Genomic DNA, 21,985 nt, shown 5'->3' with positions numbered 1-21,985 from the left:
TCCTGGAATCTGCGTTAGATTCTCCACGGGGCTCTCAAGCTGCGTCATCTTTCGATTCGCTGAGCCACCATATCATATACTGTGGCTTTCCCTTGTACTAGCGATGATTAACAAGTTGCTTTTCGATTTCATCGGCTAAGACAACCTTGTTCACCTGCTGCGTTCGTTTTGGGTCTTTACGATACGATTTAAGCAAAGACGTGTGAAACACTGGAAGCAACTTCAACTTTTTCGATATCTTTGACTCATGGGAATCTTTCGAGGTCTTCTTCAACACGGGAAACGGTCCAGTGTATCGTAGAGCCAATTTCTGCGCCTGTGCACCCTTGGGACGGATGTCCAGCTTCTTGCCGTCCAAAAGTATTAAGTCGTTGGCTTCGAAGTTCTGCAAAAGTCTGTTCTTGTCGTAGTAGAACTTGATGCGTTCTTGCGCTTCACTCATTCGGTCTTGCGCGGCCTTGAGTAGAGTTTCTTGTCGAATTAAGAAAACTTCCGCTTTTTGTCCAAATTTTTGAGATCACGATCCGATGCCACAAAGGCGGGACAGGATTTGCCGAAGCAAAAGCACAAAAACCACTGACCCCGTGAATGAGACCCAACCGTATGTACCACTTCAGAGTGCAACCACATTAACTAGCCACCGAACGCTCAAGTTCAATCACTAATAAGAAACCCTTTGATATCTAGCGCTCTCTACTATGTGGCTCGCAAACGAGATCAAGAGGTTAATTCGCTTTCCACAATGTGGCCACGATAATCCTTATCTTACACTTTTAAAGGCTCGACAATTGCTGCAATGTAACACATTAACTGTAAGAAGGTGTTTCGTTACATGAAATTAACACTTAAAGGTTGTTAATTAACATATTATCTAAAAGGTAGATAATATTTGAAGAATATTAGTTTACATGGTAATATTCTAAAAAACTTATCCATTTGTAGATATAGGTCATTAAATCTACTTTCTCCGCGGTCCAGTCAGCGCTGGACGCGCGCAAAAGAAAGACCGATAAGACTTTTAGTACATGTTTTATATAAGTTTATTATTAAGTTAGTATTAAGTAGATACACAAGAAAAACTTAATTAAATTAAATACCGTTCCTTTTTAACCCTCTTTAAAGCAAGTGTTTTTAAGAGAGTCTTCTTCTGCACGTACTAGTGTACGTGAAGTGACGTGAGGCAACACTCGCACTGATGCAGTGCAAAGTGGACTTGTACTGAAGCAGTACAAGTCGGCAGAACCCCGTTACACCTGGTAGCACTTCGTAGTCCGTCCAAGAACCACAGTTCTATCATCTAAAATGTACATGTTAGATGATAATGGAAATATGCATCTCGTTTCGCGTGATAGCTACTCATTTCTAAGTGACATCGAACGGAGGGCGGTCAAACGAGTGAGTTCGACCGTAGGGAATGATGCCATCTTGGCCATCCTGTCCGGCTTGGACAGAGATGCCCTCGATTCAGCCATCGCCAAGTTCATACAACATGAACTTGACGAGGTGAAGTAGAAGTAGCCTTGTTTAATCAGCAAGGCTCTCAACAGGGAGAACTGTTGAGGTTACAACAGGTACAGACCCCTGTACCTGTAATGACGCCCACGCGTCGTTCGGAAACCTTATACCCTCTCAAGATGGTTTGTCGAGTTGGACGATGCCATAAGGCTCGTCACATCGTCGACGAGCAAATGCAAGTCGCATTTGCTCAATCAAATTTGGCAGGTCGTGCAAAATTTGGGCATTGGGCCTTGAGTTGCGCGACCCGTATGTCTTTGGGTCGCTAGAGGCTTTTATAAAGTCCGGCTCAAACAGACGTTTGAACCGCCTAGGGCTGAGTTCAGAGCTCGATCAGAGCTTCTGAAACGCAAGCAAGGCAAGCGTGATGTTCACGCATATGCTCAGCACATACGACTCTTAGCGAGTTGTATTACAAATAACCCAGTCCATGAACACACGTTGATTACGGTGTTCATGCAAGGTCTTACGGATGGTCCCGTAAAGACCCAACTGTTCCGCTTGGAACTAGATACGCTTGAAGAAGTAATATTCGTTGCGGAACAGGGGGACTTTAGCTTGAGACAGGCTCAAGCTAGTTCGTCATCATATCCTCCAAGACGATACGAGCTAGGTCCAGAACCCATGGACCTCTCTTATGTCGAAAGCGAGAAACCTCGCTTTTCGAACAACAAGCGATTGCAGAAATGCAATCGGTATCAAAAGTTAGGACATTACGCTCATGAGTACAGTGCCCCACGCTCAGTACCGAGAAGTACTGAACGTAACTATAGACCGAATGCCAAAAACGGCAACGGTCGCGGGTCCGACGTTGTTGCGAAATCGCAACAGCGAATCGGACCGCCAAAAAACGGTCGGGGTCAGTAGGGGCGCAACGCCCTACTGATCCAGCAACCTCAAGAGAATTTGCAAATGACTTAAGTTGCTCCAGAAACACAATCATTATGTCTCTCTTCACCTGGTGATGAGGTATCTTTCATCACCTTGAAATTAAAAGTGACAAATGATTTGTCAGTTAGAGCCCTAGTGTACTGTGGGGCGTCGAATAACTTTATCTGGAAGCAGTCGCTAGAGGGTCGTAGCCTCAAATTTGTTGAGCGCGACATCCCTCCAACGAGGATGACGGTGCGTCTAGTAACAGGCGCATCGATAACAGTAATGAAACGATAAAAATGCGTAGTGAAATTCCACTACACGTTAAAAGATTTACGTTACGATGATGATTTCATCGTACTGGATTTGGATGACAAATTTGATGTCATCCTAGGTTTACCTTGGCTCAGAAAATATGATCCAAGGATCAGCTGGCAGCATCGATCCGTAAGGATGCCTGCCACTTGTTCATCAGATGGCCATCTGATGAACGTCTTGGAGCGTCCACAAGCGTGTGGATGTACTAGGAGTGAGTGCGATGGCCTCACTTGTGGTACGGTCGTTCGTACGACTGGACAAGATCACAGTGTGATTGCTCATCATCCTTTGAGTGGCTCCCGGGATTGTGCAGTTTACTGTCAGTCCGAGTCTTCACGCGAGTAAGTTTCGTGGATTGAGAGCTGCTGTGTGCCTATCGTTCTCTTCAAGAAGTGCCGGTGTCCGAAATGGGTTACGTGTTGGTCCTCTGTCGAGTAGAGATCTGCTTTATTCTACCCTATGCTGATCGCGCAATTACAGTCGGAAGACGTTGAGGGAATAAGTCCCCACGTACTTGAGGAGAAATCTCCTCAAATAGTTAATGCTGAAGTGACTAGACTTCAGCATCCCGAGGGATTGATCCCTCGGCAGCTTGTGGATAAATCTCAGGAAGATACCGAGACATCGAATGTCTTGGTTAATAACGGTTCGAGAGTAGGCGCTTATACTCTTGATCTGTATGCGCCTCCGAATTTAACTTCAAAGATAACTCAATTACCAACCCTAGAACCCAAGCGGTTCTTGAGAGATCTGCATAGTGGTAGAATCAAGCAGATCTGCGTACTCGTCACAGAGGACGATTATGTAACCGACATTCGGTCAGCGGTAATATTTGCAGAGAACGAAAGGCCCTCAGCAGCTCATCGATGGACGAAAGTGTCTCGATGTAAAGACTCGGATTATGAGATATACTACTCAATCCTGGGAGTCACTTAAGACAAATCCTTTTTACAAGGATTGATTGAATTCAGGGATGTATTCTCTGAAACAGTTCCATAAGAGTTGCCTAAGGATAAAGGCACTCGACATGAGATCGAGCTCAAACCGGACTCGAAGATCTGTGTCATGAAAAAGTGACCAGTGCCTCGTGAACTAACCTGCGATCGATAAAGAATTTATCGATCGATTAAAAGCAGTATATGTGACGAAGTCAACCTCCCCACATAGCTCTTCTACCTTATGTGTGCGAAAGGCCAGGAGGGTGGCGGAAGTGCACGCATTCAATAAACTGAATGCTGCAACGGTACCGGCTCAAACGCCAACACCTAGGAAAAACGTAATCATAGATGGTATGTCTAAGAGTACCATTTTTTCGTCTATGGATCTGATCGATGAATTTTATCAGATCCTTATGCGTGAACAGGACATCCCGTACACAGCAGTAAGCACTCTCAGCGGGATGCTCTGGGAGTGGCTAGTAATGCCACAAAGGCTTAGTAACGCCCCTGCAACATTCAGCAGATGCGTAACGAATCTTTTGAGACCGTTGCGAGAATTCGCACCGAGTTATTTTGACGATGTATTCGTCCATACCGAACCATAGACGGTAAGACGGACGTGGAAGTTCATAAAACTTACGTTCGTCAGGTTCTTACACTTAAGCGAAAGCACAAGTAGTACGCAAATCTCAAGAAGTGTATATTCGTGCAAGCGAAATACCACTTCTTGGGTGCATCGTCGGTAAACAGGGCGTTCGCCCTGATCCCGAAACGATCAAGGCAATTACCGACTGGCCAGTTTCAGTCGATGCCAAGGGACTTAAAAAGTTCCTTGGATTAGCGGCGTACTTGCACGAGTACTCCCGCAATTATTCCGAGATGACAGTTCATCTCTCTTGTATCTTAGAAAAAGACGAGAAATGGCTATGGAACGCTGATTGTCAGCGTTCCTTTGAAGGTATCAAGCTAAGCTTAATGCAATCGCTCATCTTGGCGATTGCAGATCAAGACAGACCATTCCGTGTGGTCTGTGACGCCAGCGATTTCGCAATTGGCTGCGCGGTAATGCTATACGATACAGACGACGCGCTCCGCGCCGGCTATTACCAATCGCGTCAGCTCTAACCAACTGAACGCAATTACCCAGTGCATGACTAGGAACTCCTTGCCATGAAATATGCACTGGCTAAGTTTAGGGTATATCTCCTAGGAGATAGACCGTTCACCGTATATACGGATCATGCATCATTACGCACGGCCGTAAATAGCCTACACCTCACGCAAGGAATGGCGAGGTGGCTATCCTTCTTCGCGGAGTATAACTTCTCCGTCGAATATAAACCAGGACGACTTAATGTCGTCGCTGATGCCCTTTCGCGCCGGCCTTATTTGAGCCTGCTGCGCAAAACAACAATAAGCATAAGGCCTCTGTTTGCAACAAATAACAGTGAGCATAAGGCCACTGTTGTAACAATAAGTGTTCCGTCGTCAACATTACTCGACGACGTTATAAGGGCTTATCAAGAAGATAAGGCTCTTTAGAGTTGATGAAATACCTTAAAAATCCATTCCGACAATCTTTAAAAGGATTGTCGAAATTGTATAGATCCTCAACAGATCGATATACAACACGCAGTAGGTTACTGTACTACACCGCCATGCTGGCGACACACCTACTCATAAAGAAGGTGAGTATACGTGGTTCACGAAAAACGGTGTATGCTATATAGAAGCATACACTGAGATGTTGATGGCAAATTACACCATCGGTAAGAAACACACTTCAACTCTTAAAAGAGTGGACGTATCCGCGAAGTATCTCTTCGAGGATACAATTCGTACGTTCTGTCTGACCATATTTTTTAGGATGGTCAGAAGTTGACATTTTAACTGTGTTCCAAGTGATTTGAACACAGATTGCCAAAATTCTGACGCGAATCTGGGGTCTCGATCAAAGACCAGCTCGCGGGAATACCCATGGAGTCGAAATTATGTGTCAACAAAGACAGGAGTACAGCGTTTGGCTGTAATTGACTTTGGGACTGCAATAACATTTACCATATTGCTACAAATATCAACAAACACAAGAGTGTTATTTTTTTTGCGATCGTCCGTGAAATTTGAAGACGAAGTACATAGTCACGGGCTGCCAACACTCTGCTGGAACAGGCAGAGATTGTAACAGAGCACAGGATGAAGCAATGGGCTTCACCCGTTGACGAATTTCGCAAGCACGTAAGTACTTGCGGACGAACTCACACTGGCGTGGCCAGGAGAAGTCGCGACTTATCGTGAGATAGGTCTTTTCACGTCCACGATGACCAATTATTAGCGCATCGTGGCCCTCATACATGATGCGTAAACGCCTATCATTATGAGTGGGGATGACGACAAGAACAGTCTATCTACCAAGAGAAAGGCCCTAAACTTAGCCAGTGCATATACATGGCAAGGAGTTCCTTGTCATGCACTGTTGCGTTTAGCTGGTTGAAGCTGACGCGATTGATAACAGACGACTAGCTCTGCACCGTCTGTCTCATATTGCATTAACGCACAGCCGATCGCAAATTCGCTGGCGCCACAGACCACATGAAAAGGTCGGTTTTGGTCAGCAATCGCCAGGATAGGCGATTTAATCAAGCTTTGCTTGATATTCTCGAAGGAACACTAACAATCAGCGTTCCAGGACCACTTTAAAATTTTCTTCAATAAAAAAGAATGAATTACTGCCATTTCTGCATAATTGCGTGAGTACTTGTGCAGGTACGCCGTTTAACCAAGAAACTTTCTACGTCCATTTTTATCGACTAGCCCAGGCCAATCGGTGATCGCCTTGATATTTTCTGGATCTGATCGTACACCGTGTTTACCCACGATGCACCCAAGAAGTGGCATTTCGCTTCCAGCGAATATACACTTTTTCAGATCTTGTGCTTACGCATAAGTGTAAGAACCTTTCGGACGTGGCTAGGATGTACTTCAACATCCGACTATGCGTTTATGGCTCTGCTATGAACGAAGACGTCTTCAAAAAAATTCGGTCCAAAATTCCGCACTGATCTCAACAGATTGGTTACACATCTGTTGAATGTTGCAGGGGCATTACGAAGCCCCTGTGGCATAACTAGCCACCCCCATAGCATGCCGCTTGAAGTGCTTACTACTGTGAACATAATATCTTGTTCACGCATAAGGATCTGATAGAATTCATCCATCAGATCTATTCATGCGTAGACAGTACTCTTTGACATACTATTAATGATTACGTCTTTTCGTGGTATCGGCGTTTGAGCCGGTACCATTGCAGCGTTTAATTTATTGAACGAATGCACAACCCGCCACCCTCCTGTTACTTTACGCACAGAGAAGGTCGGAGAGCTTTCTGGGAGGTTGACTCCCTCACATGACCCGCTGACAAGGGATCGGCAAAGAATTTGTCAAGCGCTAATACTTGTTCGCGGGGCAATGACTACTGCTTCATGACACAGTATTTCGATCCTGTTATCAGGTCGGAGTATCCTTCCCAACTGCCTCTAGCTGTGGTTCTGCAGCCACAACAAGATCCTCTACGGTCGACTCTCCAGTCGATCTAGGACTCGCAATGTCTCTTATAGACGGTCGTTTAATATTTTCTTGGATGTTGCTATTCAAGCAAGCATCCTTGTTTCGTACCACTCAACTTATTCGAGAGGTCGAACTTCGATGCTACCTGTGCTTGGGGCACAGCCGTCGGTAACTATGATCATGTCACAATGGTGGACCTTTGACGCTGCCTGTTTTTTTGCACAGCCGTCGGGATTTAACTCCACAAAGTGTTGAGTATTCACACAAAGGTCTTGTGCAGTCATGCTAACGACCGACCCACAAGTGAGGCTATCGCACTCACTCGTAGAACATCCACACGCTTGTGGACGCTCCAAGACGTTCATCAATTGGCCATCTGATGAACAAGAGACAGGCATCGTCACGGCTTGATGCTGCCAATTTATGCATGGCTCGTAACTTCTGAGCCATGGTAATCCAAGGATGACATCAAATTTGTCATCCAAATCTAATACGATGATATCATCATCGTGCTGTTAGCTTTTTAACGTGTATTGGATACCAACTTCACGTTTTTTAACCGTTACAGATGCGCCTGTTGCTAGGTGTTAGAGGGATATCGCGCTCAACAAATTTGAGTTTGCGATCTTCTAGCGATTGGCGTCGAATAAAAATTTTTGACGCCCCTCAATCGACTAGGGACTTTATTTGGAATTCATTTGCCACTTTAATGCTAAGGTGATGATGTTAACCTCATCCCCTCGGCCAGTTACACACAATGTTTGTTTGTGAGGAGCAACTTTCGTCAAAAGGCCTGCAAATTCTTTTGACGTAGCGTGATAGCAGGGCGCTCCGTATTTACTGGCCCCTACCGTTTTTTCACGATTCGCCTCGCCATTGCGATTTCGTAACAGCGTCGTATCCGCGTCCTCCGCTGTTCCTTACGATAGGTCGGTCTTGTCGCTCAGTGTTTTTAGGTACTAGCCGTGGGGCACTACACTTATAGGCGTAATAGCCGTCTTTTGACAACGATTGCATTTTTGTAATCTTTTGTGACTTGAAGAGCGAGGTTTCTCTCTCTAAATACCATGGCTTCTGGACAACCGTTTTCTTGTCGTCTCGGTGGACAATAAGCACTACAGTGGACAAAGGCATGTTTAAGACTGAAGTCCTTCTGTATCACTATAGAAATCGCTTGGTCGAGCAACTCTAATTCTAGCCGGAACAGGCAGGTCTTAACAGGGCCGTCTGCAAGACCTTTAATAAACACAGTCACCTCGGTTTGTTCATGATTGGATGAGTAACGATACCACTGACCAGATATCGTGCATGTTGGGCATAAGCGTGCAGATCACGCTTGCCCTGGTTCAAATCCAGGAGCTCGGATCGAGCCCTGATTTCGGCACGTGGCGGCTCAAATGTTTGTCTGAGCCGGGCCTTCAAGACGTCATACGACCCAAAAATTAATGGGTCGTGAAGCTTAAGCGCCGCTGATGCCCTTTCGCGCCGGCACGATTTTGGGCCGCTCCAAGGCCCAAGATTTGGCACGTTCGGCTAAGTTGGACATGCCAAATTTTACTTTTGATGCATCATCTTTGATGTGGCCAGCTTCAATGGCGTCGTCTAATTGGACGAACCATATTAAAAAGGAGTTGCCTTCTATTGCTTTTAAACTCAAAGATTTCTATATTTAATCTTTCGGGTCGACGCGGAAGCGTCGGCCCATAAGCAGCATTTACATGCTGCTGTCTCAACAGATCCAATTGTTAAGCACACTGTTCCCTCAACACCTCCGCGTGTTGAGAGCCTTGCTGGTGAAGTAAGGCTACTTTTTCCTGGGCTTCGTCGAGTTCATGTTGTATGAACTCGGTTATGGCGGCATGTTGTTCATCTGTGTTCAGAGTGAACAGCATGGCGCCAACGGCTGGTCCGCGTACGACCGAACTCATGCGTTCGATCGCTCTCCATTCAAAGTCACTCAAATGAGTGAAGTTGCGTGATAGCCTTCTTGAGGGGCTGGAAAGCTCCATCCTTCTCCATCCATCACATCCATGTTGGATGGAACGTGCGTAGGCCTTTAAACGGACTACTAAGTGCTACCAGGTGTAATGGGGCACCCTTTGCTAGTATTGACCACAGAACTAGTCAACCTACACTGATTACAGTGAAGGTGGGGCGCCTTGACTACTTGACGTACACAACGTGCAGAGGAAGGTTTTAAGTAGCTAATAAGTCTTAGCTACTAAAAGTAAATTCTAAGGCTTTAGAATCGAGAAAAGTAAAACTGTATTAATATATTAAGTTCCTACGTAACGATCTTCGGTGCACTACTGATTTATTATACTAATAACTAACAATGTATGGCGCCTACTTCTGCACCGCACAATCGTGCCTTGTGACGATTGGCGGGGTTGATTCAAACTCAAATCAACCAATCAGTAGAAGTGATGTCTTATTGCGTCAATATGATTAAATTTGGTAATATTATAACTATTAAGTAAAAATATGCAAGATAATAATTTTGAACTTCTTTATTTATTTTCTCTTATAGGAAATGCTATTTATAAGTCCTCTTATAGGAAAGAATAATTATTTAACGGACACCGGCCATGCATGTTAGTTAGTCTTTGGAGGTCAAGCTAAGGATGAATTCATTTTGCTTTACTTCTACTTCAAATAGGCGAATCTTAGTGCTCGCTTTTGTACCCTCCATGAGCCACAATTTCCTTATGTTTCAGTTTCTGTCGGCTTTCGTTCATAATTTCTTTGTTGAGAAAGCATCTTTCAATTTAACGTTAAGTACCGATATATTGCGAAGTCTTTTTGCAGACCTTTCGAACTACTGAAGCTTGGAAAGTCTTGCGAAAAGACTTCGCAATATATGCGTACTTTCATGTTAAATAGTGTAATGGTAGCAACTTGTTGCTGGCATGTCAGGTGCCGTGTTATGACAAAGGACGTCACACAGTGGTCGCTAAGATTAAGTGAGAGGACTGAAAGCGGCGCGTAAAGCCGCTCGCTGTACTTCGTTCCTCCCGTTGACGATTTTACAAAATGAAAAGCTCGCTTTTGGAGAGGGGGTGCTGTAACGGGCTAAAGGCGCTATGTTACACAAATTATTAAGTATACTTTGGGTACTTAACGGGATGGTGATGCACATAGGTGTATCACATTGGAAGGGATCGTGGCTACGGTCATCCGTAATCCGAAGTATTCAGAATATTACGCGGTGCACATCGACAGAGGTGACATCCACTGATTAGATAAAAGGTTTCAAATTTGATTTGATTAAATACAAAACAGTCGAAAAATTTCTTCCCGCGCACATGAAGCTAAATTACCGCTTCCGTGACGATACTTGTAATAAGGTACTAAGTTTGATGGGTGAGGCCGCTTTTAACGCAACAAATACTTACAATCTTCTGGATACCCTCGACGGAAACGCTATTTCGCAAGAGTTAACCATCTTGGCAAACCGAAGAGAATTGAGTGTTTCGCAGCGGTGCTCGCCTAGTGGTGAGAGATTGCAGATCATAAGAGTTTTGCTATCTCCACTAAGAGAGGAGCTCAAAAAATGGGTCAACTTTGTGTCGCGGAAAGGGACATGCGTCGACTTTACGATTAAATAAATACCAATTAGACTTTATAGTGCGATTCAAGGACAATCGTGGCAGCACAAACCTTTTTCGCAAGGGAACACATCACATTTCCCAACGCCGAAAGACTCTTATTTATTGACGTCGCTTCTTTCAAAAGTTTCTTGCTGCTGTCACTACCCGACTTCGACACATGTTCAGACCCCTACAATTCAAGTGTTTAGCAAAAACGAAATTAATACTTAACACGAAATTAACAGTACCACGTACCGCCAAGTCGACAAGATTGATAACCCCGGTTCGCATCTCGTTAGTAAGCGAGTTCTTTCCTTTCAGTCTGGATTGTATAGAACAAAATGATACATAAGCACCACTTATCAAAGGCTATTTGAGTGACTCTTACCTCAGGGTGATGACGCAGTGGCTGCGCGAAGATTTGTCGTTTAATTGCGTCGAATTGGTAGACCTTTTTGATATTGCTCCTCGAAGCAAGTCCCATGCTTCTTGGTCGCTCCCGATCTTTTGGCTAAATGAATTCACTACGACAGTCTTTCCTTCGCTATCTTGACGAAGTTCAATTTTTTCGTGTGACTTAAAATTTACAAGATAAAGATTGTAAGTCAAAGTTGTTTGGCCATGCCGGCAACTTTTTTACCTCAATTGGCGCAAGTAAGTCACGGAATGTCTCGTTATAAATCTCAATTAGCTCAAGGCTGGCAGTAAAATCCCATCCGCCTGTACGTAATTCTTCTATACCTTTAAAAATTTGAGCAAACGCTCGTCCAACGATACCCAAGTCTGGCCATAAGTCTCGCAGCTTGCAGTTGGCAACATTATTACTCCCTTGCATCGTATATGTTTTACCCGATCTACAAGAAATTATTAGATGTCAATACGACACTCAGCGCTTCCGATTAGTTTATTAGACGATGCTTACCCAGTTTGTCCGTAGGCAAATATGCAAACGTTGTATCCATCTAATCCAGACTGGATCAGCGCAGACACTTCTAGAAAGACATCATCTTGCGAGCAGCTGCTATTGAACACCAGATCAAAGTCGAAACTGTACTTTTTGATCACATTACTCGAGCTATGCTGACCATATCCTACGTGGGACGTTGGATTGGCGCTGAGTTCAATCTGCCGCCGTTCACTGCGGTAATCGGGAAACGAAAAGACCTGCATACTTAAGTAAGCTTCACAAAATGTGAAAGAATACAAAGCAGCAATATACCTTCTCCCCCCTAGAGCTTGTAAGTTCATGCTCTAGAATAGGTCGCACGCGGCAGAAAACGCGGATATTGCCTTTTAATTCCATCACCTGAAGTCTGCATAAGTGACTGTTTGCGGCATCTCCAATAAATTTATTTTGTGATACACGCACCTTATTATGTAGGCTGCGTCGAACAGCTTCGGCGTTAAAAACTCGTTTTTCCAAATGGGCAGTGCTTTTTTGAAATCGACCTTTTGCCGTTTGATATTTTTCTTTTTTTCTCTCAAGCTTCTTTTTAAGATCATCCACCTGCAGCAAATAGCGCCGTATCATCTCTGTTGCTCCAGCCAACTCTCTTTCGAGAGTTAATATCCTTGCCTTTGTGTTATCCAGCACGCTTGATTGTGGTCGCAACGCATCCAAATTTGCTTCTAAATGCGTATGTTCAGCGTTCAAGTTGCTGAGAGCCTGCCGTTGGCTTTCTATTGCTAATTTTTTTTTCTTTTCATTCATCAAAATCTTTTGAAGAGAATTTGCTAGGTCATCGTTCTCTATTTGCAATCGCTCGCATTCAGATAGCGCTTTCGCCATTTTCTGATCATTTTTCTTCAGTAAAGACAATAACTCTTTCTTTTCTTTCATCCATTGAGCGTGCAGCGCAGATATTTGATCCTCTGCCCTATCGAGTCCGTCAGACAGTGTTGAACGCGCAGCCTCACACTTCTCGTAAAGTTCTTGAACATGTCTAAGGTGTGCAATTCCTTTTGATTCACGCTCAAGGGCTTCTTGCTGTTCACGTCGTGCAACCTTCAAATCTAGCTCCAACGCACAAGATGTGTCTTTTATTCCTTCGTTGGTTTTGCCAGAATTCAAGCCTCGCGATAAGTTGAGCTCGTTTAACTCCCTTGCGGATCGACTTCGATCTTCGAGCAGACTTTTTATGACTGCATCGCGCTCATTTACTTGCAACACTAGTCCTGTAATTTCACGACACAGCGCCTGAATCCTGTCCTCCTGCTTATAATCTTCAAACTCACTCAAATTCTGCAACTACAACTTATAATTAAAATTATATTGCGAGTGATCACATTACGCACCTGCGTATCATCAAAGCTATTGATCATCTCGGTATCTCGGTACTCGTTCAGTTCTCGCTCCAGCATTGCTGCATGCTTTAAAAGTGCGACTGCATGCTCGTACGTATCCGTGTATCTCTAAAGTAATGTAGCTCGTCAGTTACTTTTAATTATTTTACACCATTAACTACCACCTTCTTGTACAAGTACGCCTTCTCTTTATCCGATTTCGCACTAAGATCTTTCTCCTCCTCGAGAGATCGACTCATCAGAAATTGAACGGACGCTGGCACGAGTGAATTAATGTTCTCTTTTACGGGTGTATCGCTCATTCGATTAAAGCTCTCGAACATCGAACGATGTAACCGCTCTTGATGCGGCCGCAAAAAACTCATGGCGAAAGGCCTAGGCTCTTTAGGCACAGCGCTTATTTCGATGCTATGGCCACTACTCTCCGTCTGATTATCCAGAGCTAAATCATCTAACGGTTTCACATATCGTTCGTCGAGCCGCGTCACTGATCCCAAGCCTGAAGCGCTAGCCATAACTGGGCTAGAATGTTGGCTTGAGCTCAAAGAGCGGTGCTGCCAGTCAATGACATTTACATTGGGTATCATAATGTCTGCGTAGTAGCCTAGTATGCTTTCTGGCACGTAAATTCCGTTGAAAGTATCCCTTAAATGGTTGAACGCTTTACAATGTATAAAAAATGTGGCACAGACAAAACTACTACGGGCACAGACAAAACTACTACAGCCACAGACAAAACTGCTACGGCCACAGACAAAACAACTACGCGATTGATCTAACCAAGCACAGTATTAAGTAGTGGAGATGGCAAAATTGTGGTCATGTCTGTGGCCGTTCAGTTTGGTCTGTGGCCGTAGTATTAATGTCTGAGGCCATGGCGGCGGCCAAAAAATAAATGCATTATATCACGCAATTGTATTACCACAAAATAAAAGCAATTTTTATTGATTTGCTGGTCGGTTAATTGTTGTTTTTTAAAGTCTGCACTGCAATACTTCATTCAGTCCCTATGCAATCACTCATTATGCTTAGCGTGGTGTCTCGATCCTTTTTTACTGGTCCACGTCAGTTGAGTCGGCATTGATGTTCATGTCGAGCTCTTCGCCTGTAATGCGCTTATACAAATCCAGCACGTCCTCCGACGTAGTCTCGAAGTGGCTCGTCGGGTCGTACGAAGAACTAATGAAGCAATTGTCCTTCTTGCCGTTCCCTACAGGTTCAAACATGTCCGTTATGGCGTCAAAGCGCTCCAGAAACGGACCTAACAGCTTCACACCAGACTCCAACTCCTGCAGAGGCATCGATGTCTCAACGAGCGTGCTTACAATGGCAATGTAGATGCCCTGCGGCGCAACGCAGTGGGCAGACGACACCACGGCGACGTAGATGTCATTCTTGCGATTGGCTTGGGCTGCGGGAATGATGATCTGCAGCGACTCAGCATCGTTCGTGCTAGGAATCGGGTGATTTAGAACAAAGATAGAGCGAACAGCGACGCCAATCTTGCGCATCTTTTCCTTTGGAAAGTACGACGGGTCACCAATCACCAGCTTAGCCTTAGCCACTTCGTTGTCGCACTTAATACCCCATGCCCTCCCGTCCTTATCAGTCAAGATCTCATCGACTGCACGATTAAGCATGAATGTGCCACCGTTGATTGCACAGAGACGCGAAAAACTCTCGGGCAAACCGCCCAGGCCGTACAGCGGGTAAATGTATGGAGATTTGCCATAGCGCTCCAACGAGTAAGCATACAGTTTTATAGCACGGACAGTCTCAATGGCGGGACGTTGGTGGTACGATTCGTCACGCATGAGCGCCATCGCGTGGCCCATAAAGCTCTGAGTGTTGGCATCCACGCCGAATTTCTCAAAAAGATCACTCATGGGCTGCTTAAAAAGGTCTATACCCTCATAAGTTTTGGGATCGCCCTCCTCATAGTTATAAATATACATGATGAGCTTGCGAAACTTGCGCTTCTCAAACATACCCATGAGCGATGACCGCAGCGCTTCTTCACCCGTAGCAGGAACCTTGTGTGTACGTCCGCCTTTCACGACGTAGCTACCATCTACATTCTTAAACTCGAGGTAGCGGGTCACTTTAGTGTGCAGAAGCATTTTGACAAGTTTGCCGCAGGCCATGATAAACTTGGGCACCAGGTCCACGTTGTAATCCCGATCTGCGCCCAAGTCAGTACGTGGATCCTGTTCAGGCTTAAACTTCTTGTAAAGGTTTGTAAGGTTAGGAGAAGCACACTCGCCACCATAATACGGGTTGCGATCTACCACCAGCACTTTCTTACCGTTTACCGCAAGCAATCCGCTCAAGATGCACTCCTTAAGACCAGTTCCGAGCACTATTACATCGTACTCGCCGTCAGCTAGTGCCACTGCTCCTAGCGGTAGCCATGCCAAATCCTTCTTGCTCTTCTCCGCCATCTTTTGTGGGATAAATGCTATTTTTTTAGGAGTAAAAATCTGATTTTTGGAAGAAAAGATGATGTAATGTTTGAAATAATTTAGTCTTCATTTGTAATTGTTAAGCACGCTAATTCACTTGTTTTCCGAATATTTAAGCACAAAATTTGGTTCGACTGCAGCTAGAACCAACCTGACGATCATCATTTCGCATCGCGTCGTCGTGTGCATGCGCAATTTCCAAGTAAAAAAAAAAAACTCGGACGATTATTGCGCACACGATCTTATGGCTGAAAACGCCGCCTATTTTAAATTGTTCATGAGACTTGAATCGATGTGACTGCGCTTCTTTCAAACGAATTTCGTTTAAACAATTTTCGGTAAATAATTGTCGATTAAAACTAGCTGTGATTTGTAAAAATCGTCACCGATATGCAAGAGCTGCAAATTGCGCACAGTTAAACATTTCCGACGTCCAACGTTCTAATTTTACACGAAAGTCATCGGACTTTTAGGTCTCGGTTGGCATTTAAGACGGCGAGCTTAATATTGACTAGTTGCTAGGTGTTTTTCTAACGTATCAGATGCCAAAGATTAATAAGTTTGTCAAATGCATATACTTGCGAGTGCGCACATGTCCGCGCTCGTCACATAAATTTAAAGCTTTGGCCGATCGTGCCTGAAAGGCCGACTAGGTTAAAAGCTTATCAGCAACAAATTTAACGAAATGAATCTGATTTTTAGTCCATACAAATTGAGCGTATGAAATTGCAAGTTTCATCGATTGCCCTAATTTTTGTCCAGCATGCAGCGTTTAGCCTTTGCGGCTCAGTCTAAAGGCGCCTTCGGGGTGCGCGAATATCTGCAAGGTTCGTAATGACCATCTTCTTTTCATTACCAGTGCTATAAGCGCCATGCTACTATTCGCAGATAATCGCCAAGTTGCCCCCGACATTTTACACGAGCTAAGTATCTTCGTTGAAGTGGAAGACGGCGAAATTACAGACGATGATAGAGAATACTCCAAACTTGGCATCTGCCTTGAGCAGCATAGTTTGCGAGTGCAGCGCGATATATGGAGTGCGTTGGCGAGCGGGGCATCTCCAAGCACTGAAGCGGCTATGAGCCTGGCAAAAGCCTTCCTTCAAGTGACAGCAATGCCACGACGATACGAAACTGATGCTGTATGTTTGACGTTAGCAGAAATGGTGCTTGGAGTTGAGGAAAGTAGAAAAAAAAAAAAAAATTTGCCCAAAAATTCTGCGTTCCGACGTCGGATGCGGCGGCTGACATTGAATCAAGTCGACTTCTCCTTACATGAATTTGAGGCAGAAAATATGCCAAAGGCATTATCGTCAGAAATTTGCTCTATGACTCCAATAACGGCATATTTTCGAGTAAAAAAGCGCTTTAAAGCCGAAACTCTAGATACTTCGGCCACATTGAAACCAATGCAACAGAATTCGAGGGATAAATTGCCAATTTCGACACAAACAGGAATGATGATACACCAACAACCTTTGCTATCAAAAGAGGTCTGAAACATATTTCTACAATCGGATATGTATTGCTTGCTTTCACACGTCGTCTTTTGCGATAGGTGGAAGATCGCGCGTCCGGACTGGCTAAGCAGCTCGCTCAGCTGAAAAATGAAACAGCAATTGTGATTGATGATGTAGCTTCACGTGCTTTCGATTTGATAGCTGAAGTCGTTAATGACGTTCAGACTGCCAATGTAGCTAACGAGGTGACTTTTCAGCTTTTGTGCAAGAAACTTCGTATGGACTTGACCATGGACGAAGCTCTATTTCAGATCACAAGGTAGATATCTTCTAAAAATGATAATAATGTATACTAACGCAAGCAATTGCTATCGTCTTGTTGGCAGTGCATTAGTTGATTCTAATTGGAGTTCGCGGTACGCAGCAATCTTTCTCGAAACTAGCATCTTACCGAAGATCTGCTCGGCCAAATCAGTCATCTCTCGTGTACTTCTCCAGACCGCGCTTCGCTATAGTCCTAATTATAGTGAAGCTCTTGTTGACTCACTTTTACTTCCCCTTTTGGTGGGTGGAAATTTTAATAATTCCAAGTATGACATTGGGCCTCCGCAAGCGGAAGCAATTATTCGAATTTTACAGATTCCATACTCAATACCAATTCACCAGCTGGACGAATATCTTCGAAGATCTTTAAAAGCAACTACAGCCAGCGGTAGTGCCAATTCTTCGAGCTCGCTTTTGCTTTCCAATGATTCGGCATTATTGGTATTCCAAAACATATTCAGCATGAAACCAGCGTTATCATCATCGACAATAGAACTGTTTATTGAAGCGGTTGAAACCGTTCTGGAGCGCCCGGATCTTGGGGACATTAAAGGCTCGCTCAAATTTGCAACAGTTATATTCACGCTAATTTCAAAATTTCCACAACAATGTACTGGTCATGTGGAGATTCTTGAAGGAATTGTCTCCCAGTTAACTTCTATCATGGCGAAGACAACACTGCGTTTTCTACAAAAGCTTAATAAGAGAGAATAGCATTAATGCTATCACGATGGAAAGGTGAAGGTGTTGCTTCAGCAAAATATGCTTAAAATTTAGGATTTAGTGGAGTTATGTAACGAGGAATTCTACTGCATGAGCCATAACATTCGCTAATCGCAATAGAGTGGTGTCTCAAGACGAGCTGCAACAGTAATATCGACCCAGGCGATACTGCATTACTTTTTCCAATGCAGCAGGTGGGTGCAGTTCCAAAATTCGCCCGCAATCTTTGCCATGCTTTGCTGCCTCCAGTATCACATGTGCTCCTCCAGGATGCACGACAAGCAAACTTGTCACGTCTGCAATACTGTCACCGATACGGATCCAACATGAACGCTGGTTTTGGTGCCGTTTCATTTCGCAGGAAGAATACTCTCGCTCAACGTTGCAGGAATGTTCATTTGACGACGACATGCGATAATTTGATATACTTTGATGCCCTGTTGCCCTAGAAGTAACTAAAGAGTTTGCAAAGGCGACACACACGTGGTATTTCTTCTCAGCACATGAAAAGCAAATCTCGTTCGTACACACATCATTGCATCCAATGCATGCATCGCATTCGTTCGATGTTCGACTTCCTGACGCTTTGAAAGACGCCTGAAAGGCTTGCGATGAGCAGGTACCAGGAAAAGAGTAACGACTTTCCAGCAATGGACGGATTGTGTTTTCTGTGTCCATTTCACTTAAGAAACTTGTCTCTTTACAAGCAATACTTATAGGACTTATTTGACCACTCAAGCGCTTCTCTGGCGCTGGAACCGACAGTTGGTTTTGTTTTTTGCAGATTTGTGGTCCAAAAGCATGATTAAGATCGTACTTTGCTTGCTGCTTGACGTGGCTTCTGCAAGTGCTTTCGCCATTAAGTGATAAAATACACTTTTTCTTTTTCTTTTGCGTTAACAATTTTTGCAGCATCTCTTCCGACGGACTTTTATATGGCTCTGGTTTTATTGGCGTGTTCTTTTTATCATCTCGGATTGAACTCGGTGACTTCATAGAGTTTAAATACTCAAGTCTCATTGATCCGTTCGATGCAACATCATTCAACTTTTTTTGGTAAAGCAGCCTGTCCGCTGCCGCATTTGTGCAATCGCTAGTGCTGTTGCTAAATGCATAAACCGGCATTTCAATTGTTTTTCCAGTACAGAATAAAAGTGACGGAGGCTCCAAGCTGCTCTCAGTTATGGCTTGGTAGCTATTCAAAAAAGAATTCAACGCGCGCAGACGTTCCTTTTGAGTATCGTTATAATCTCTTTCAATAAAATGCGACAAAGGCGATACATGAGGTTGATGTGTGGCTCTGGTCGCGAAGTGACACAATACGAATTTTACGAGTGCCACTGATGTCTCGGCCATCCGAACAAGACGAACGTCGATGATTGATTCCACCAGAAATCGGTGTTTTTCCAGTAGTTTTTCTGCAACAGCCTCTATCTGCTTGACAGCCAATGTATCATTAAGATTATTCTTTTGCAACGAATGTCGGTTGCTCGCCGCAACGTAATTTGGGCAATCAAGCGTCGCCCGCTGCTCCATTACTGCACTTTGCAGATACACCACTATTTGGTGCAATGTGAGTAGCGTCTCGTAAAATACCACATTAATTGTATTCTGGATCTGAGCCTCCTTTGTGAATAAGATGGAGGGATGTGTTGAAGAATTAGATAGCAAGTCAAATTCAATTTCTGGATCATCCACCCAGAAAGCTGTTCCGTTAAAAGACAAGTTTGCTACGCCAGATGAATTGTTCAAGTCATCTAACGAGGCCGGAATAAGTTCGGCAATGGTATGTAGCAGCGCCTCGTGGTAGACAAGGTGCTGAATCAGTTTAGCACGCTGGTCCCCAGCTCCATTGCACCCTGGAGCAGTATTGATAGTCCGAATGCCCAACAAACATTGCAGCAACCTGAGGCACCAGTAGCAAGTAAGAACTTCTTGCTGTAATACGAGCTCATGGACAGTGTCAAAAAGTTGAGGAATCTACCCGCAAACACAATGGTCAGCATTCAAAATAACATGTCATAACAAGCAAGCTTACAAACCATCTCGTCTGTGAAGCATGCATCTGGATGGTGATATAAGCGCAAAAGTGCTTGTATGGTGGTGGTTATCTCAGATCTGGTTGTATCTCCATATCGTCTATGTGTGGCTACTAACATAATAAAATGCTCAAAGACAAGTCTTATCGACTTGTTTACTTCGTCAGCTTGCCCAGGTCCGCTGTGCATAAGCTCGTCCAGTGGGAGATTGGCATTGAGCTCTTCCATAGCAACAGTGATGCTCACGCCCTCATACATGAATAGGCCTGAGTCGATGGAATGGCGCATGTCGAACGAAGGCTCTGTTGCACGCTTGTTACTATTGATACGGCGCTGAAACCACCCGCCACGCTGGCTCGTATCAGATCTTGCTGTGTCATTGTTTCCTAATGAAGCCCGAAGTCCACCTTGTCGCCTGCGAAAAGACCACACACTGCTGCTTCGACCTTTTTCGCCGTAGCTGTCTTCTCCGCGACCTGTATGCGAGAGTCGCCTTAGCAAGAACGTTGTCATTGTCACGCCGGCAGTATTGCTATCATCAGTGGCGCTGTCAGCAGTATGAGGGTAGTAGAATCGGCAATAATTGAATCTCGAAGAGTTGAGGACAACATTGTGCTGACCTGCCTCTCGACACACCAGCAGTAGCATGATGACAAGCTGATCGCGGCCGTCTACGTCAAGGATAAGCAATTCTTCTTGCTTAAATTCCAACACTAGCATTCGCAGATCCCAATCAGGGCGGACAATCGCTAAAAGTGCGCTGTACGGACGCGCAATTACAGTGCGCATGGAACAGTGCATCTCGACTATAAAATCGCCCTGAAGAATTAATTGTATCTTCTTATATACCTTCTTTTCGGTGTCGCTAGAATCGCTCCGAGGCACTGCGTCGCCCTCATCCACCGTCGTATTTGCCATCTTGACATCGAAACGGATGACTGATGCACGATTCAGCAACTTTAAATTATGAAACCGAAGTTGCTGCGCCGTGATGTGTGTTGAGGTCGTGCAAAGCCCAATCCCCACCTCATTTGCAGCAGCTACGATCGCATTTAGACAATCATGTCTATCGGTGCAGATAAAGAATCGATCATGAAAAGCTGTCGACAGCACCATGCCCTCGCAATGCTCAGTCGAGTATGCGGTCATGCGTAAATAAAGATACGGAAGATTCTGAACATGGCGCCCGCGTTCGTCCAAGAAGACAATACTCGACACCGTCACTTGCAAGAACAGCAGTTTGTTGGACCCATTGGCATATTGCTCAATACAGCGGAAGTGGATTCTTGGGGCATACACTAAACGATAGAGCGATGCTTTTCCTTTAGCTTGGCAACGCAGCTTTGCTAGTAGCGATAGTAGATGGCCCCTAGCGGGGCAGTTAAACTTCAATCTGGCTGAACGGAAACGTGATGTCTCGAGTCTAAGAACGAAGTCATTTTTAGTCGGGAATAGCTTCACGGCTTCGATGTCAATAATATTCCACTGATTTGTGCATAAAAATGTTTCTGGGTTGTACGTGCTTAGTGTGGAAGCCGTGACCACGAGAATGCGTGGATATGTGACCCACCATGACTCTTTAGTTGCTAGATATTGTGCGATAACTGTGTCACCGCCCGAAAAACTTCCTGATGGTAGAGTAGAGTCAATAAGTGGGTTCGCCACCATAAGATTAGATATTGCGACAGGCGAGATGCAGAGGCTGCTTCACTGCGAGGCACTGAGAAAAAGTTGATGTAATACTGATAAAGTGTCGTTACGACGGCATCCATGGCGCTAGTAACGGAAAGTATTATTCAAAAAAAGACACGTTCAGTACGGGGGGGGGTTACCGTGGTTGCTCATGAGTCTCTGCAAATGTTCCTGTGAATAAAT

At 44.5% G+C, this 21,985-nt stretch overlaps 5 protein-coding genes across 5 annotated transcripts; 1 reads left to right on the top strand and 4 right to left on the bottom strand.

Moving 5' to 3' along the window:
• Positions 1–97: 97 nt before the first annotated feature.
• Positions 98–442, bottom strand: CCR75_006316 (uncharacterized protein; the record flags this gene model as incomplete). Its single annotated transcript, XM_067964386.1, has 1 exon — positions 98–442. One exon carries the CDS (start codon positions 440–442, stop codon positions 98–100), a length of 345 nt encoding a protein of 114 aa, XP_067816927.1.
• A 10,004-nt stretch (positions 443–10,446) lies between these two features.
• On the bottom strand, positions 10,447–13,689 carry CCR75_006315 (uncharacterized protein; the record flags this gene model as incomplete). The annotated part of the gene is made up of 9 exons (XM_067964385.1): positions 10,447–10,988; positions 11,054–11,120; positions 11,187–11,374; positions 11,439–11,652; positions 11,721–11,962; positions 12,018–12,104; positions 12,168–13,040; positions 13,094–13,210; positions 13,264–13,689. 9 exons carry the CDS (start codon positions 13,687–13,689, stop codon positions 10,824–10,826), a joined length of 2,379 nt encoding a protein of 792 aa, XP_067816924.1. The 3' UTR covers positions 10,447–10,823.
• Positions 13,690–14,154: 465 nt separating this feature from the next.
• Positions 14,155–15,543, bottom strand: CCR75_006314 (uncharacterized protein; the record flags this gene model as incomplete). The annotated part of the gene is made up of 1 exon (XM_067964384.1): positions 14,155–15,543. The coding sequence occupies one exon, from the start codon at positions 15,541–15,543 to the stop codon at positions 14,155–14,157; it is 1,389 nt and encodes a 462-aa protein (XP_067816925.1).
• Positions 15,544–16,327: 784 nt separating this feature from the next.
• CCR75_006313 (uncharacterized protein) lies at positions 16,328–20,122 on the top strand (the record flags this gene model as incomplete). Its single annotated transcript, XM_067964383.1, has 4 exons — positions 16,328–16,391; positions 16,453–17,057; positions 17,123–17,343; positions 17,411–20,122. 4 exons carry the CDS (start codon positions 16,328–16,330, stop codon positions 18,060–18,062), a joined length of 1,542 nt encoding a protein of 513 aa, XP_067816929.1. The 3' UTR covers positions 18,063–20,122.
• On the bottom strand, positions 18,201–21,778 carry CCR75_006312 (uncharacterized protein; the record flags this gene model as incomplete). Its single annotated transcript, XM_067964382.1, has 2 exons — positions 18,201–20,051; positions 20,114–21,778. The coding sequence occupies 2 exons, from the start codon at positions 21,776–21,778 to the stop codon at positions 18,201–18,203; spliced, it is 3,516 nt and encodes a 1,171-aa protein (XP_067816930.1).
• Positions 21,779–21,985: the final 207 nt, after the last annotated feature.

The sequence above is a fragment of the Bremia lactucae genome, linkage group LG4, assembly GCF_004359215.1.
Source record: "Bremia lactucae strain SF5 linkage group LG4, whole genome shotgun sequence".
Lineage (NCBI taxonomy): Eukaryota > Oomycota > Peronosporomycetes > Peronosporales > Peronosporaceae > Bremia > Bremia lactucae.
The sequence above is the reverse complement of the archived record's forward strand: the minus strand, read 5'-3'. Positions and strand labels throughout refer to the sequence as shown.